This window comes from Acanthisitta chloris, unplaced genomic scaffold (assembly GCF_000695815.1).
Source record: "Acanthisitta chloris isolate BGI_N310 unplaced genomic scaffold, ASM69581v1 scaffold42001, whole genome shotgun sequence".
NCBI lineage: Eukaryota > Metazoa > Chordata > Aves > Passeriformes > Acanthisittidae > Acanthisitta > Acanthisitta chloris.
In genome coordinates, this window is record NW_008656128.1 from 13680 (window position 1) to 29140 (window position 15461).

The 15461-nt window shown below is 39.4% G+C and overlaps 1 protein-coding gene across 1 annotated transcript in view; it reads left to right on the forward strand.

Annotated features, from left to right (window-relative positions):
* Positions 1-14015, forward strand: part of LOC103811218 (zinc finger protein DPF3) — a gene marked incomplete at both ends in the record, with an annotated part of 20073 nt that extends 6058 nt beyond the window's left edge. The window contains 2 exons of the mRNA XM_009084175.1: positions 2598-2676; positions 13878-14015. Coding sequence (XP_009082423.1) covers positions 2598-2676; positions 13878-14015 — 217 coding nt within the window. The remainder of the gene's footprint in view (positions 1-2597; positions 2677-13877) is intronic.
* Between the last annotated feature and the right edge of the window lie 1446 nt (positions 14016-15461).

Here is a 15461-nt window from a genome sequence, read left to right on the forward strand (position 1 = left end):
TCTGTCCCTCTGGCTACTCTCTCTGGCTGCTTCAGGGCTGCTTCAAGACTTTTGTGCCATGGCTTCCAGGCCTCACACATCAAATCTTGTAGTCTTTGCTGCATCCCATCAGGAGAATGACAGCAGCCGTAAATGACTGAATTCAACAGACTGGAGTGATGACAGCAAGCATGGGACACTCAGTTTAGTACCTCTGGGGCAGTTGCTTGGTTTCCTGTCCCCTCAAGGCTAGCCCTGAAATCGTGGGGGCATTAGGAAGGACACTGAAGGCCGAAGAGGTGGATTTAGGGAAGGAGGTTTTTAGTATCTTTGCTGGACAGAGACAGTGTAGTAGGAGCTGGGAAGGATAGTTTGCTGGGAGATAATGAGAGGAATGCAGCTGCACCTGTACAGACTGTCTGCACGTCAGCTGGATATCCCATGGGACAATTTCAAAGGCACTAAAGGCATTTAGGAACCCAAGTTCCATTGAAAGTCATTGACTTGAAAAATCTCCCCGTGTGTTCACTGCATGAAAAAGGGTATCTGACGTGTGGTCATGACATGAGTGCTGTACCCTGTGTTTCTGTCGAGAACAGTTTGAAGGGAAACAGCTGGCTGTAAGACTAGAGAAACTCTGAGCAGCAATCCATAAATTACTGTCCTGTTCTGAAAGGTACCTATGTAAAAATAGTACCTTCTTACTCAACAGATATGTTCCCAGTGTGTAAACAGAGTCAGAGTTAGTGACTAGTGACAAATAGAAGACTTTATATCTTTTTTGCAGCCCTGAAAAGCCAATGCAGCTGATAGGATAGGGAAATTAGATCCTAATCCAGGTACCAGCAGAAATATTTATTAAGGCCCAATCACTTGTCTCTGTGAAGACTCTCTGAGGAGCTGAGGGTTGTACAGGAGCTGCCATGGACTGATATTCAGCTTGCAGCACATTTTGCAGTAGTGAGGAAAGAAAGGAACTAGCCTGGGATTGATTTCATTGCCCAGAGGGAGTTTGCAGAGCTGGCAGTCAGAGAGAAAATACTGCAAACTAGTAAGCTGATTTTATGTGATATGGTCAGTAAAGTAGCTTCCACCAAACAATTGTTGCTGGGGCCTTTTCCAGAGTGAAACTGCTTTTTAGTTCACCCTTACAAATCTCACTCTGCATGTATGTGCTGGTCTGCACAGAGGTCTTTGCAGAAGGCAGAGCTATACTTGTCATACCTAAGAGTATTTACCCCATCCAGACAGCTGCAAATCCATGCCTTTCCTTCAGAACTGTGTTGAGTTATACCTGAGCAATCCCAGGGAAATAACATGTGAACTTTTAATAAATCCCCATTTTGACAGACTTTGTCAGGCCAGTGTAAAACTGTTCCTTCTCCTTAGATGTCTGATGGAACACAGCTCTAACAGTGCTAGTTCTGTTACAAATCCATAGAAGAGGGAGAGAACTTCTATGACCCTTTGGTGTCTGGGCATGAATATTCTCAGAATTTCTACATCTTTTACAGCTTTACTTAACAAAACTCTGTCCCTTTCTTATTTTCACATGCAAAGGCTTGCAGGATTTGAGTTAGGCAGCTTTGTCTAGAGTGAGTAACATCAACAGTTTAAGAAAAGCAGCAGAAGTAATTATGTCGCTTTTATCCAGGAATAGAGTAGCTAGCAGAATTAATAAAGGGCTATTTACCCATCCACCTGTGATCACTTCCTCAAACAAAGATCAAGTCTAAAATTATTGTCATTTACAAACTGCACATTAGTGAACATGAAAGAACTGAAGGCCTTGGCTCAGTTCCCAGTTGCACATCACAGCCTGCACTACTGGACAGATATGAACTGTCCCCTTGTTGGTATCTCAGCTGAGAAGGGTCAGGACCAAGTAGCTTTGATGCTGAATTCCACTCTCACCCCTGGAGCTCATGACAAAGCAGTCTGTGCTGTGGAGAAACAGAGCTTTTTTAGATTCCAGAGCTGACAGTTTGGTCCATTGTAGGAACATAGAACTGCAGAGACCTTTCTGGGTAACTCCTGTTATTGCAGGTAGCCATGTTACCTAATCTTTTCCACTAAGTGACCAAAGCTCCATTTTATAATTATCCAGGCTATCTATGCCCCAGAAGGCCATTTCAAAACATTGCTTTTTAGCTAGAAAATAAAACAACACAAATAACCCTCCTTTAAATACATTTAAATACATTTAAGGAAATAATTTGACCTCTGTTTTATTTGGGGCCTGTTTTTCTGGCTGATTCAATGTTTGTATATATCCTCCAACATCTGTTCATCTATTCATTCATATTCAGTTAAGTAAGGTATTTGAATGTCTTCAGAAATGAATGTATTACGATACTCGACTGAATATGTGCTGGCAGTGACCTACTGCTATGGATGAACAGTTTGGGCTATCTGCAGAGAGGCTCTCCATTTCATTACAAGGTCCATTAACACAGTGCATATCTTAGGAGATGAAGGGTCAAGACCACCTTTGAGAAACCTGTATGGAAGCTGAGGATTTGTTTAGTTTATATTGTACATTTTTCATAGGAGGGTGAGGGGCACAAGGAGATCTAAGAGGTGATGGAATGATGCTAACATTCCTCTTGTCCTTGCAGGCTCGGGGATCTGGAGGTGGCAGGAGACGGAATGATGCTGCCTCCCAGGATGATCATGACAAACCCTATGTTTGTGACAGTAAGTAGCACCCAAACAGCTGATTCTGCTTCCAGCCTGGTCCTATCAGCTCAGTGCACTCAGGGCTTCATCTTTTCCCTTTCAGCAAAATATTCTGCTGCTCTCTGACTTGCATGTTTGCCACCTGCTGCTGCTGCTGCTCTTGGTGTTTTTGCATGAAGGAAATAAAATTAAGTCTTCGGCAAGACTCCAATTCCTTTTGCCCTTTAATAAATCATCTCTTATAGTTTCTTACTCTTTCTTTTTCTGGCTTCTCTGCCTTTTGTCATCTTTTCCCCCATGTAAGATTCACCCTCTATTTCTTTCTCTGTTTCAGATAGTTACAAACAAAAGCATAACTCAAAAATCTCCGACAAAGGTACTTCAGCCTTGTATCTCTTGATGTATTTGGTGATTCTCTTTCCTTCAGTCCTTTTAAAGTCTCACTGGGCTAAATTCTGAAGGTCTTATTCTTATCCCTCACTTGGAAAGTAGTATTCTGGCATCATCAGGAGTCAAGCCCTTCTAAGACAAAAACAACATCTGGAATGCTTTGTTTTGATACATATTCCCTTTGAATATGGCCATACTGCTTGATGTCTTGCAGCAGGACTGCAGGTGAAGTAAGGCATTACCCCAGCCAAAAAATGATACTAGAGCCCAATGCTGACACTGAAGGAGGACACCAGAGTCCTAGTGTGAGGGAGGGTTTTGGGTTTTTTTGCAGTCTAGTCCTTGGAGCTTTCCTTCTTCTTTTGATATTCTCTTGCTTCAGTATGTAATTTCTGTTAAAGGCACTTACCCTACCCCCAAGTTTTTGAAGTGTCCCATCTTAAGGCTTACTGTAGAGTGTACATGCAATAATAATTTGTGCTACCAGGTATCTTCTATCCTATAAGATATCTATATCCTATAAGACGATAATATAACAAAAGTTAATAGAAGTAGGAGAACAGCAGGAGATCTTCACTTGTCATCCAAATCTGTTTGGTGGTTTTGAGGACAATTAGAATCCCCCTTTCTCTACCATTTGTATATCTTACAATGTTATTGTCCTTAAAAGAATAACCATTACTATGTCAATCTTTGGAGGTATTTTCTGCTTATTTTTTAAAACATGAAGAAATAAGGAGCAAGCACAGTAAATAACTATATTCCATGTGATGAAATCATATTCTTGTATGGTGAGACCAGGCAACTGCACAGTACAGTGATGGATGTGTTGGGTATTACGCTTCAGCAAGGTGAATATTTTGCAGGCATAATTAATAAGCAGAAATGGAAAAACTTTCACATGGATGGGACTGTCTAAACACATGACCAAGGAGGAACAGCCCTTTAAGATATGAAGAATCAGAAGACTTTTGCTCTGGTTCAATAGCTGTCCTGGTGTGTTAGAAGAACTGAAATGTGTCTTCTATGACTTCTCTGAGAGCCCAGTATACATCTTGCTGAAATCCACAAGTTTTCTCTGCTGGTATATGCCTAACTGTCTTTATCTCTTTTCTGGAACATTCTTCTAAATCCAAGGACACTTGTCAGGGATTTTTGAACATAATGAGTCTTTATTGTCTGTTCTTGCATTGCTTTTGGAATTTACTGAGAACTCACAACATGCATAGTAGTGATTTGCACAGAGTAGATTAAACATCAAAGATGTCAAAGCAGGCAGCAATCTGGCCTGAAGGATCCCATACATTGTTGCATCAATCGAATTTTGTCTTGGCTTACATTTTGGAGCATAAATTTCCCCTTTGGTTTTTGAAGTATTAAACTTTACTGTTTCATTTGGCTGATAACTTTTATTTTTAGGAAACATAGAGGTGAGTCATAAGGAGTTTTGAAATCCAGATTTTGCACACTGACTCCTCCTTTTCCATTGTAGATAGCTGAGAAAAGGGTTATTTGATAGCAGGACTCTTTTACCTAACTGTGGAGCAGAAGGAAGGAACTGTCAATTGTAAGGCCATCATCCTGAAGTAATATCCTGCCTTCGCTACCTTTCTGTAGAAATATTACATGCAATTAGTGATGAATAATTGACTTATTATTGAGGTCTCTTTCCTGCTTGGGTGGATTTCTTGAATCAACTGTTTAGAAAAAAATATTTGCTAAATATTTTTATAGATAAAACTCAATCTAATTGTGATAGGTTAGAAATTGGTTTGCAGTACTCCATGTGCAGATGTTTTGGGCGGACAGGTTTGTTTTATATGGAAACATGCAGGTCAAAAACAGTGAATGCATTTCCTGTTTGGGGAAGCATGATTCCCTCAATCACATTAGTGGTATAAATAATTGCCTTAATGGGTCAACAGTTTACTTTTTCTGTATATTATTTAATTTGCCTCCAATTTGATTTTTCTGGAAGTATTCTGATATTTGAGTTTTGGAAATGACCACAAATAAGAAAGCATAAAACAGCTTAATTTTCTTATTAAACTGCATGGGCACAAAAATGATTTGTGGTAAAGAATTTACTTTGCTCTTTTATCACATTTACACATTCATATTTATGGGAAACAAGACTACATCACCAGATTTCATCAACATAAAAAGGTTATAAGAAAAAACTACTCTATGTGTCAGTAAGATGACACAAGAGTGATACCATGATGCCACTGCTCCTTGTGTTGGAAGATACCAATGTTATTTCTGAAAAGACTTGCCTTCTTTGTAAGAGGCATTCAGCTATACACCAATATTAAACTTGGTCCCAATATTAAAACTGGAAATATGGAATTTCTACATGGAAGAAGGTTTTCAAAGCTCAAAATGTTGTGTCATCCCATGTTTTTAAGAAAAGGTGGTTGGTTGCTTGTTTTGTGGAATGAAGTATTCTGAAATAGTTTAGTTGATTTTATTGAGCATATACTGTATCAGAAGTTCAGAATAAAGTGTTTAACCATTCAAAGCATCAATACAGTTGCTAGAATAACCATGAAATACATCAGTTCATCAAGTCACCAAGAAGAAAATTAGTTGGTCAGATTTTCAGTTAGTTGCACTGGATAGTGTTGTGCCTTGAACTTCCTGGGGAGAAATGCTTCAGTATTCAAAGTGGCAAGGCAGTCTGGTGTGAGATGGGTATAGGCTGGTAATGGTAATATAGCCACATGGGTCAATAGGTGAATGAGATCAGTCCCAAACGTAGCTTGAACATCTGACTGGGAGACATAGCAGATGCTTCAAAGGATAGTGAAAAGTAGGGCTTGAGGAGCAAAGCAAGGCCTCTGATGTCAAGCAAGAGCAGTGGAAGACACACCACCACCACTGTTTGTCATAAACTGGACATGAGATTTTTATAGGAGGGACAGAGGAAATGAATGTATGAATACCTATGTGTCTAATAAGAATTGATGTTATGTCATTGTCAAGTATGCAGCTGGGGAACCATTATTTCTACCAAGCAGTCTTCTTAAAAATCTTTCCACTATTTTCATAGTGTTTATCATATATTATTTACTAGTTTTTTTAAAAATAGAACAATCTTCCCTGAAGTTTTATCTAAAAACTTATGTTCTGGTTTAAAAGTTGCAATCAGTTACCTGAACTTCAAATGTCTACTTCCTGTAGCCAGAGTAGTTTGTGCTGAATCTCTGTAAGTTACTAACTCTGCTGCTGTTGCTCCTCATTTGCCTGCTTTCATCCTTCTCAAGTTCCCATGGAGACATACAACTATGTACATACTTCCAACTTTGTTTTCTGTCTCTCTATCTATGGAAGTTTTCCCTTGCCTGTCTGTAAAAGAAGTTGTTTCTTTTGTTCCTTTTTACCAATATGTCCTTGTCTCCTTTTAGTTTTATTCCCACATAAACTCCTCTTTTAGCATAGCAACTTATATTTGGATCATATCCTTTATGTGTAGTCCCTCTGAGGCTAAGCTACGCATTCAGATCCATTCCTTGTGCAAAATGAGAGTTGACTGAAACCTTCCTATGATCTCTAGTGGATCAGTGACTAATGCAACATTGTGCATACCCAGGACACTGATCCTATCGTGTTTTGTAGAAGACTACTCTTTTGTCAAAAATTTTGCAGGTTTCTCTAGTTTTTTAGTCTAAAGTTTCTCTGCTGCAGTCCAAGACTAGCAGTCCTTGCACTGTTCTCAACGGATAGCAATGTCTTCTATTTCTGTAAACAGTTGCAGGGACTTATTTCAGCTGTGTTTTCTTCAGCTCTTTTACTAAGCTTGTTTCTTTTACCTGAAAAGACTCCAAAGGGTCTTATTTAATAATAGTGGCCAGAACTAAGTTGAATGTGCTGTTCTGAGGATAGAAGCAGTTCAGAAGATGAATGATTGATATGTTTACATGTAACTTCCAATTATTTATAGAAATTATATTTGTGCAACTTGCTCTGTGATGTATCTATGTGAGGTACAGAGATGGCTGACCTAACAGGTTGTTCAGTGCAAGATGCTCCTCTCCAGTGCTGTGTCATGTTTCAGTGACAAAGGAGCTTTCATTCTTGTCCACCCTGTGAGTTCATATTTAATATACCATTTGCTATGGCTTCTTGTTCCTTCCCTGTTCAGCCTGTTTCTTCTCAGGCAGTCTGATACAAATCCATCATATTTAGTATCCTCATTATGTGGCTTTGTCCTGTTTACACTGTGTTTTATTTGTTTTTACTAGATGTCATATTAATGTTTACTAATTACATTACTGTTTGAAAGAATTCTTTGATTAATGAATCTCATATGATATATTTTTATTATTATTCCAATATTTTCACCAACAATCCATTCTCTGCATGTTTGATGCTTTCACTCTCTATTCCACCCTTCAAATTAATGATAAAACCAGAGGCAAGGATTGGACTCTCTCAGGTGTTTGAAGATGCAGAAAGGTGCCTTGTGGAGATTAAAAATAGTTAGGCTCCTAATTCTCACTGATTTCAGCTAGAGGTAAAACAAAACTGTTTCCCATGGATATCCCACTAAGTGCCTGTCTGCTTGTGTTGTGCCTACAGATCATATAAGTGTTGGTCCCTAAGTGAACACTTTGGACTTGACTTTGAATTACTAATAATTATTCAGAACATGGATTTGTTTTTAAAAATGCTTGGCCCTACATCCAAATCACTGTAGCTTGAAACATATGCCTGCTTTTTCTGTAAGTTCATCGTCCAGCAGGGCACAAAAATTTCATGAAAATTTCTTTATTTTGAGGTTAAATTTTTTCTTCCCCATTTTCTTTCTCCACTAAACATGTTGTAGGTTCTTCCAGCAAAAGGCTGGAGACTTCAGGTAGTTTAAGTGATTTAACATGAACAGATTCCACCCAATTTCAATGAGTACTGTGAATTTCTCTCACTTGGTTTTCTTAGAAAATCCCAACTAAATGCTATATTGTTCTAGCATGACTTGCCAAATGCAATTCCTTGAGGCCTGTTCTTTAGGAACTATTTTAGTGTATTTGTTCAAAAAGTGACAGCTCTAGTAATTTCCTTGCTATCTTCATCTGTCCTCTTTGTCATCTCCTTGAAATGGTCCTGATCCTGTCATACATATTGGCAAACATCTCATTGATTCTCTGGAAGGTTTGCTGGAATACGAAAGGCCTAGCAGATAAATCCTGATTTGCTTGATTTTTATCTGTTGTCTTAATTGTTACAGATGCTATGAATGAATGATGTTAACTGCTGCTTCTTAAGACAGACCTTTGGTTAAATATCACAACTACAAGCTGATTTGAAAATGCTTTGATTATAGCATTATATTTCTACATGCTTCTCATAAATCTCCATCGTGACTTCAGCTTTCCTTTAAACTATTAGCAGTTTAAGCCCTAAATCATTTCCTGGTATTATCCTTTCTAGTGAATCCCTAAGTAGTTAAGCAATAAGATCTAGAGTAAGATGATTGTTCAGACGAACCAAACAAACAACTCTCTGACCATAGCTTCTATACTTGCCATCCATTTACTACATTATTGGTAGAAAAGACAAGATTAGAGAGGCAAGGACATTTAATTTTGTAAAAATTTTAAATACTGAATAACACAAGTTTGGAGTAGAGCATATGGTAAGAGGGGAACAGAGTTGACTCTGATAGTCACACATTTTCTTCTCATATAGGATACCTGCTTTCTCCTTTCCTCCCGGTAGCAATCCATTTATTGAAATGTGCACAGATGTATCATTGACATGTGCATGTTGTGCACAGGGGTTCAGTGTTGCTGTGATCTTAATACAGCAGGTAGATTCTGGGATTTGTCTTCTGGGGGCACTGAAACAAGGACTATTTCCTACCAAGAGAAAATCCCCTATGAAATGAGTTACTAAAGAGCTGCTCTAATACTAGAGACATATAGCATGACAGTACTGAGCAAAGAGGAGCAAATGGAATGCCTTTCTGTCAGTGGAGGTCAAAAGACATTGCTGGTGTTTGAGATCTCTAGATGTCCCAGAGTGTGGACATAACTGTAACAGGGGAGATTGTATTACCAAACCAATGCAAAACAAGGAATGTTTTGAATGTTTTTTTTTTCTTTTTTTTGGAGAGGAGCAAATGGTAGGACAGGAAGATAACTTTGAGGAATGACTGCCTGCCAGCAGTTAACTCAAGATTTAGCATTTGACACACCCCAGCTGATAAGAAAGAACAAGGGGAAAAGGAGAAAAGCAAAGAAAGACAATGAAGGGGGCAAGATTCAGTGACAAAAAAAAGCAGCATGTACTCCCCCAATTTCCTGTTTCCACTGAAAACATGGATTGTTTCCTTCTGTCTCATACTGGTGACAGATTGTGCAAAATATATGTAGAGAGTTGGCTGGAACATAGCTCACAGGCTGCCAAGGACCAAATGTGTAACAATTTCAAAATGACAGCAACACAGCCATTAGATATTTGACAAGGAAGTCTTTTAAGTCATAGAATTCAAATCCTCTTTTAAAGCAGAGGAAGTATTTTACATTAATTTTACTCATCGGGAAATGTAAACAGAGTGAAAATTTGCTTATCCCAAGAGTTGCAGGCTGTTACAGGCTGGAACTTAGAAAAGAACTCTCTTTTATTAAACACTCAATGCTTCTGATTATACCGTCTGCAAATTATGTTTCCCCATCCGTAACGCAGTTGTGGAACATCTTCATTTCAGACTTCAAATTGGAAGGCAAGTAAGGTTCATCACCAGAGAGTGTCTGGTGGCTTCTCCCTCTTCCCCATTTGTGGCATTTGAACTGCACTGCTGTATTACTGCTTACTTACCTAGCTTGTTCCTAAAAGAGCATTCACATTAGGTTATAGCACAAAAATATCCTTTGAATGCAGGAGGAATTGGAGTGGGTTATGTTCTACAAACTCCTGCTGTTTTCATTGGGTTTGTCTACCTAATTAAAGATCAAGTCAACTTCCCATTCTTGAGATTCGGGATGAAATCTACCACATGCAAGGATGATGAGCCTATCCAGCAAGGAAAATTAAAGATAAAAAAGTCAAAGCTGCTGAAAGAAAGGCAAGGCCACCTAGCAAAGTTTATGAAAGGCCGTCTCACTTGCTATGTATGAGCTGCATAGCGTTAAGAACTAATGAGCAGCACACATTTCAGACTGGGAGAACCAGTTCTCATTATGCTTTTGTCAGCTCAGAGAATGAGAAAGATGTGGTGTAAGCACTGGTGTGGATGCTGGAACTCATGAATTCCAGTCCTGATAATGACAAAAGATCACTGTGTGGGCAACTCACTTATCCCCTCTCTGGTTCTCTTTTTTCAGAAGTGAAACGAGAATAGTATTTCCCACTCAGGAATGTGGAGGAAGATTAATTAATGTTTGAAAAACCAGTCTTGCAGTGGGAAGAGTTATGTAAGAGCTAAATGTTTATTAATGATCACCCTTTTATAGAAACTACTTCTTAGTACAGAGATATGGTAGATTAATAAAATGTGCTCTTATCTGGAAAATAAGAGACTAGGCTGAATTCAGGAAGATTTAGTCTGTTGGAGAAATCATGAAGTTCTGACTTAGCTTTCATTCTAGCAAAGTCTTACTGAAGCCAATGGTTCTTTTGCCTAACTAATATCATTACACCCTTTCCCCCCCTGCAAAAGGCTAATTTGCTTGAGGGATAGGAAATCTCTACAGTTTCATTTCATGGCATTGCTTTGGAATTTTTCCATGACAGAACACGAGTTTGAAATATGGAAAAGTCTAGACACCAAGAAAAAAAGGTGCTGGAACTGCAAGTCTTTGGTCCTACAAAGGATCTGCTAGAACGGTGTAAACAGACTTCCTTTACTTCAACTCTGGTTGTAAAGTCCCCCAAATTCATTTTTAGCTAGGCATATCTCAAATTGCTGTCATTCTTGAAGGCCACCTGAAAGACTCTTGGCAGTGTGAATGGCTCAGCTGCAGTATCACTACCAGCTCAGTTTATATCCATGCTTGCTGTTATTTCCTGGTGAGCTGGTAATTTTTGCTGGAGAAGGGCAAGTCTGCAGACCCAGCTGGTCTGTGTCATCCTACACTCTGCAGCTAAAATCCCTGCAGGATCCTGTAATGAATAGAGTCAAGGCCACAGTTTGGGGACTTCCTGCAGGGAATGTAAATTTCCTTTTGTGCATTGAGAGGCAAAGATGCATGAGACCTGTATTTGAGGACATGGTGCTTTTGTAATGTAACAACAGCAGAGCTAGAATTGTGGGTATATTTTCAAGTAGAGTTTAATGTAATTTAGTCTGGAGGAGCTTCTAGAAATATTTTGGGTTTGAAATTTAAACTTCCTTTAATAGGTAAATGGGACTGGGTGTTAGAGCTTATCTGACTTTGCAGTTGTGTTAGCATTAACACAAGATCAAGCTATGTGAGAGCAAGATAGAGTTGGATTGTATGTATCACTCAGATATTTAACTCCAAGTAGCTCCTTGTTTGTCAGTACAACGCTGATCACCTGAAAATATATGTTCTGGAAATAATTTGACAGAAGTGTTTGAGCAGTATTGGTAATTCATAGCAGTTGAATGATATTTTAACACTCATCTTCAAACACACAAAAGTAAGGGGGATAGAGTAGGATACTTAGTATGATGCTCAATCTACTAGAAATGTAAATCTCTCCATTCTAAGGAATGCTGCAACATTTGTCTACTTGGAGAGGGTTACCATTCTGTAATAAGTTGAGCAGTGAATATTTTGTAGCTCTCTCTGGTTTGATCATTATTTTAGTGTTATGCTTTTTTTACTATTCAAAAAGTGGAGACAAAGTCATACAGAACTGGGGATATCATCTTGTTTTGACTCTTGGTCAGCATCTGTTACACTGCTTGTCCTTTGTCCTGTAGGACCACAGAGAAGGAGGACTAGTCTCCCCGTCCAGAATGCATTAGAAAACATGAATGGTAGTAGAAGTGAGAGTGAACTGATGTTTTGTGGAGAACATGCGTCTAACAGCAGCCTAGTGGTTCAAAATACTTGGCAATAGAGTTAGGTTTACCCATGAAATGAGGGCACGTGCTTCAAAGAATGGATGTACATATATATATGAGTATTTTATGTCTCCTCAACATTCCCTACTCCCTTCTGCAGGAGTTTTCAAATCTAAATCAAGGGCATTCAAAGACTTTAAAAACATGTGGCTAAGGACACACTGCATTTGAAAAAACTTCTGTCCTGTTGTGATGACTGTGTGATCATCACCTTGCAGAATGAAGAAAAGTGGGATAAAAGTGTCTTATATTCCAGATCACTCATGCAACATATCATGATGTTGTTTTACATGATTCTAATAAGGCAAAGTATTTTCCTTGAGGGAGATTGCAAATCAGCTAGAAGAGATTGAGAATGAAATATGTTATTGTTTTGATTTACAATTTTCTATAATCTGTTCCAGAATGTGGAACATCAGTTGGCTTTTTGTAAGTAGTAGCAGAAAGGTATAATAATGGAAGTTTTATTTATATGTAAATGAATAATTGGGGTGGGTCTTTTTTTAAATATGTATTTCTTTAAAATATATTTATGGAGCCTTATGACATTCCCAGAGTCAGGTGTCTGAGGAATGGGAAGTAAGTAGCTATATATTTTGCAGGATACATTTTCCGTATTGGGGCTGAGTGAAGTTTTTAGGAGTGAATGGTGACTTTCGCCTTGGAGATTTTTTTCAGGGTGTCTGAAAACAAGACAGGGTTCTGTTCTCTCTTCTGGCACCACCGCCTTTGCCCTTTTAAGAAAGTTATGCAGGACAGACTACTGCACATGGTATTTATTCCTGAGTGAAATCCTTGAGGTTAATGAAAGTAATAAAGTGACGGAAAATGTGGCTGGGAAAACTTGCAGGAAAGGCACTAATCTTGTAAAATGGCAATAGTTGTATTTGGTAGGCTAAATAGCTGTGTAAAAGAAAATGGACATTCAGGGAATGCTTTGAAGATGAAAAGTGATAACTTTTAGAGACAATAACATGAATTAAAAACTTTATAGAAACTCAATTTGTATGTAATGAATCCCATTACGAAGTTTGCCCTTGCGGTGAGCTCCCTGTGAAAATGTAGACCTTTCATCATTCTGAGTTGTTTGCTCCTGTCATTAATATCTGTTGACTTAGTACTAAAATAAACAAAAGTTCAGAAGTAGGATTCTCTGTCACACATTGTACTATTTATTGGGATGCTGAACATGAAGTTTACCTGGGCAAATGAGTAACACTATCACACGTTCTTTTAGCAAGAAACTGGATGTTTTTCATCTCCTCGTCTTGACTAGGAATCTGCAAATAAAGCTATTTATTAACCTTTTATAGAAAGTCTTAAAAAAAATAAAACTTTCCTTTTTTCTATGACCTTTTTCCTTTTTCTATGACCAGTAATGAAGAAAATATTGCCCTTTCTTCTCAGTCCTGTTCTCATTGCTGTGCATTGTGCAGCACCAATATCGGAACTGGCATTTCATTTAATTTTATGCACAATCTTGTTAGTAATCTTTAGCAGAGAGGATTAGGGCTGTATGAGCTGCAGGGACTGAATGTGTATTTGCCTAGGCCTGTAGGAAGAACTGCTGACAGCGTGGTGGGAAGAAAGCTTGTTCAGAGACCTGCGGCCGCAGGGCTGCCCTCTGTCACCTTTCACCAGTGCCAACTGGAAGAGTTTTGGGCAGGTGCATGGTTTGTGTGGTGCTGTTCTCAGGGGAAAAGGGAGCACTCTTTGACAGGATGCTGCTGTGGTTGTAGATCACACTGATGTTTCCATTCTTTCTTCCCCTCCCTCGTATCTTCTCTCTTCCCAGTCTGTGGCAAGCGTTACAAGAACAGGCCTGGGCTGAGCTACCACTATGCTCACACTCACCTTGCCAGCGAAGAGGGTGATGAAGCTCGTGAGCAGGAGACCCGCTCTTCTCCTGTCCACAGAAACGAAAACCACAAACGTGAGTAGGATTTTCCCTTTGCCTTGAGATCCTTTTCAGGGATGCTGCCTCCACCCTGTCTTTGCCTTGCAGAGGCTGGTGTGATTGCCGGGCTCAGTTGTGAGTGATTGGGACCTGGATGCTTGGAGCTAATCAGCCACAGCTCACACGGGTGCTGGCTCAGCTAGTCAGAAACTCATTTCAAACCCAGCATTATCTCTGCAGCAAGTCACTTTTCCATTACTGCTCCTGTGGGGAGGAGGTGGCAAGGAAAGGGGGGGAAAAGAAGAGATGCCCAGCCTGCCATCATCAAGCAGCCTCCCAGTGGCTCCTAGCAGGGATGTCAAGGAAATACGCACCCAGTAGTTTGAGGGGGCTGCCTTTGTTTTGCCTTTGAATAAGATACATTTGTCAATGTCTCGGTTTTTTAGGTATGAAACTGACAGCACCCTTCCCCCTCATTCCTTCATCCGCTCCCCCAACAGCTTACCCTCAACTTTACCAAAAGCTGCTTCTTACGGTTTGGGAAAATCAGTGAAAAAGCATTAGTACTGATGTGCAAGGAGGAGAGCTAGAACATGACAGAAGAGTTGTGTGCCTCAATTCCCCACACTGGTGCAAGGCTGAAAGAAATCTTACTGGTCCAAACTTTTATGTGATGAGTGGCATATGCTCAGTGTGAGTGTAAGGTCCATCGCCCTATTTATCTGTCCTTCCCGGGCTTCTTAGGCACAGAATGGGAAGTCAAGGAGACTGTGTTCTAATACTGATTTTTGCAAGTCTCTAAGCCCCTGTTTCTCAGTTTTCTAGTGTGTGATACTGTGTGATGATTGCTGTCACCTTGGGATTTGTGTAGAGAGCTTTGTTCGCTTTCAAGAAGTTCTTTCAGATCAGCGTGTGATCTGTGTCATTTTAGTTCAAAGTAATGAACAACGTGGACAAAGCAATAAAATGCTTATCGGGAAAAATATGCAGGGAAACACTTTCTAATGCATTACCAAGAACTGGAAGAAATATGGAAGTAGGAAAACATTCTCTTTCTAAGCAGAATAATTGATAATTATCCCCAGGGAGGTGTGGGAGGGGGTTTCCTTCCTCCAAAGCATCTGCTACTAGCCACTGACTGAGTTTGAAAGACTGTTTAGTGTGATCCCATTTGGCAATCCCTATGTTTCTGTCACTTTTATGCTCTACCTTTTAGTTATTCATGTTCTGTAGATTCACAGCAAAAGTAATTTTGACTCCTCCAGCTGTTGATAAACTTGAGCTGTCAATGCACTAAGAGTGACTGCTTGGGCAGGCTGGGGAATGTCTGTGTTCAGTCAGTAGCTTTTGTTTACTTATAATTTACTTTGGCTCTGGGTTTTTGGGAGGGGTTTTGGTTTTCTATTTCCTGTGCCCTGCAGTGGTCATTCATAGTTGCATACCTGAGAGGCATATTGCAAATCTGTATTGAATTAATATTGA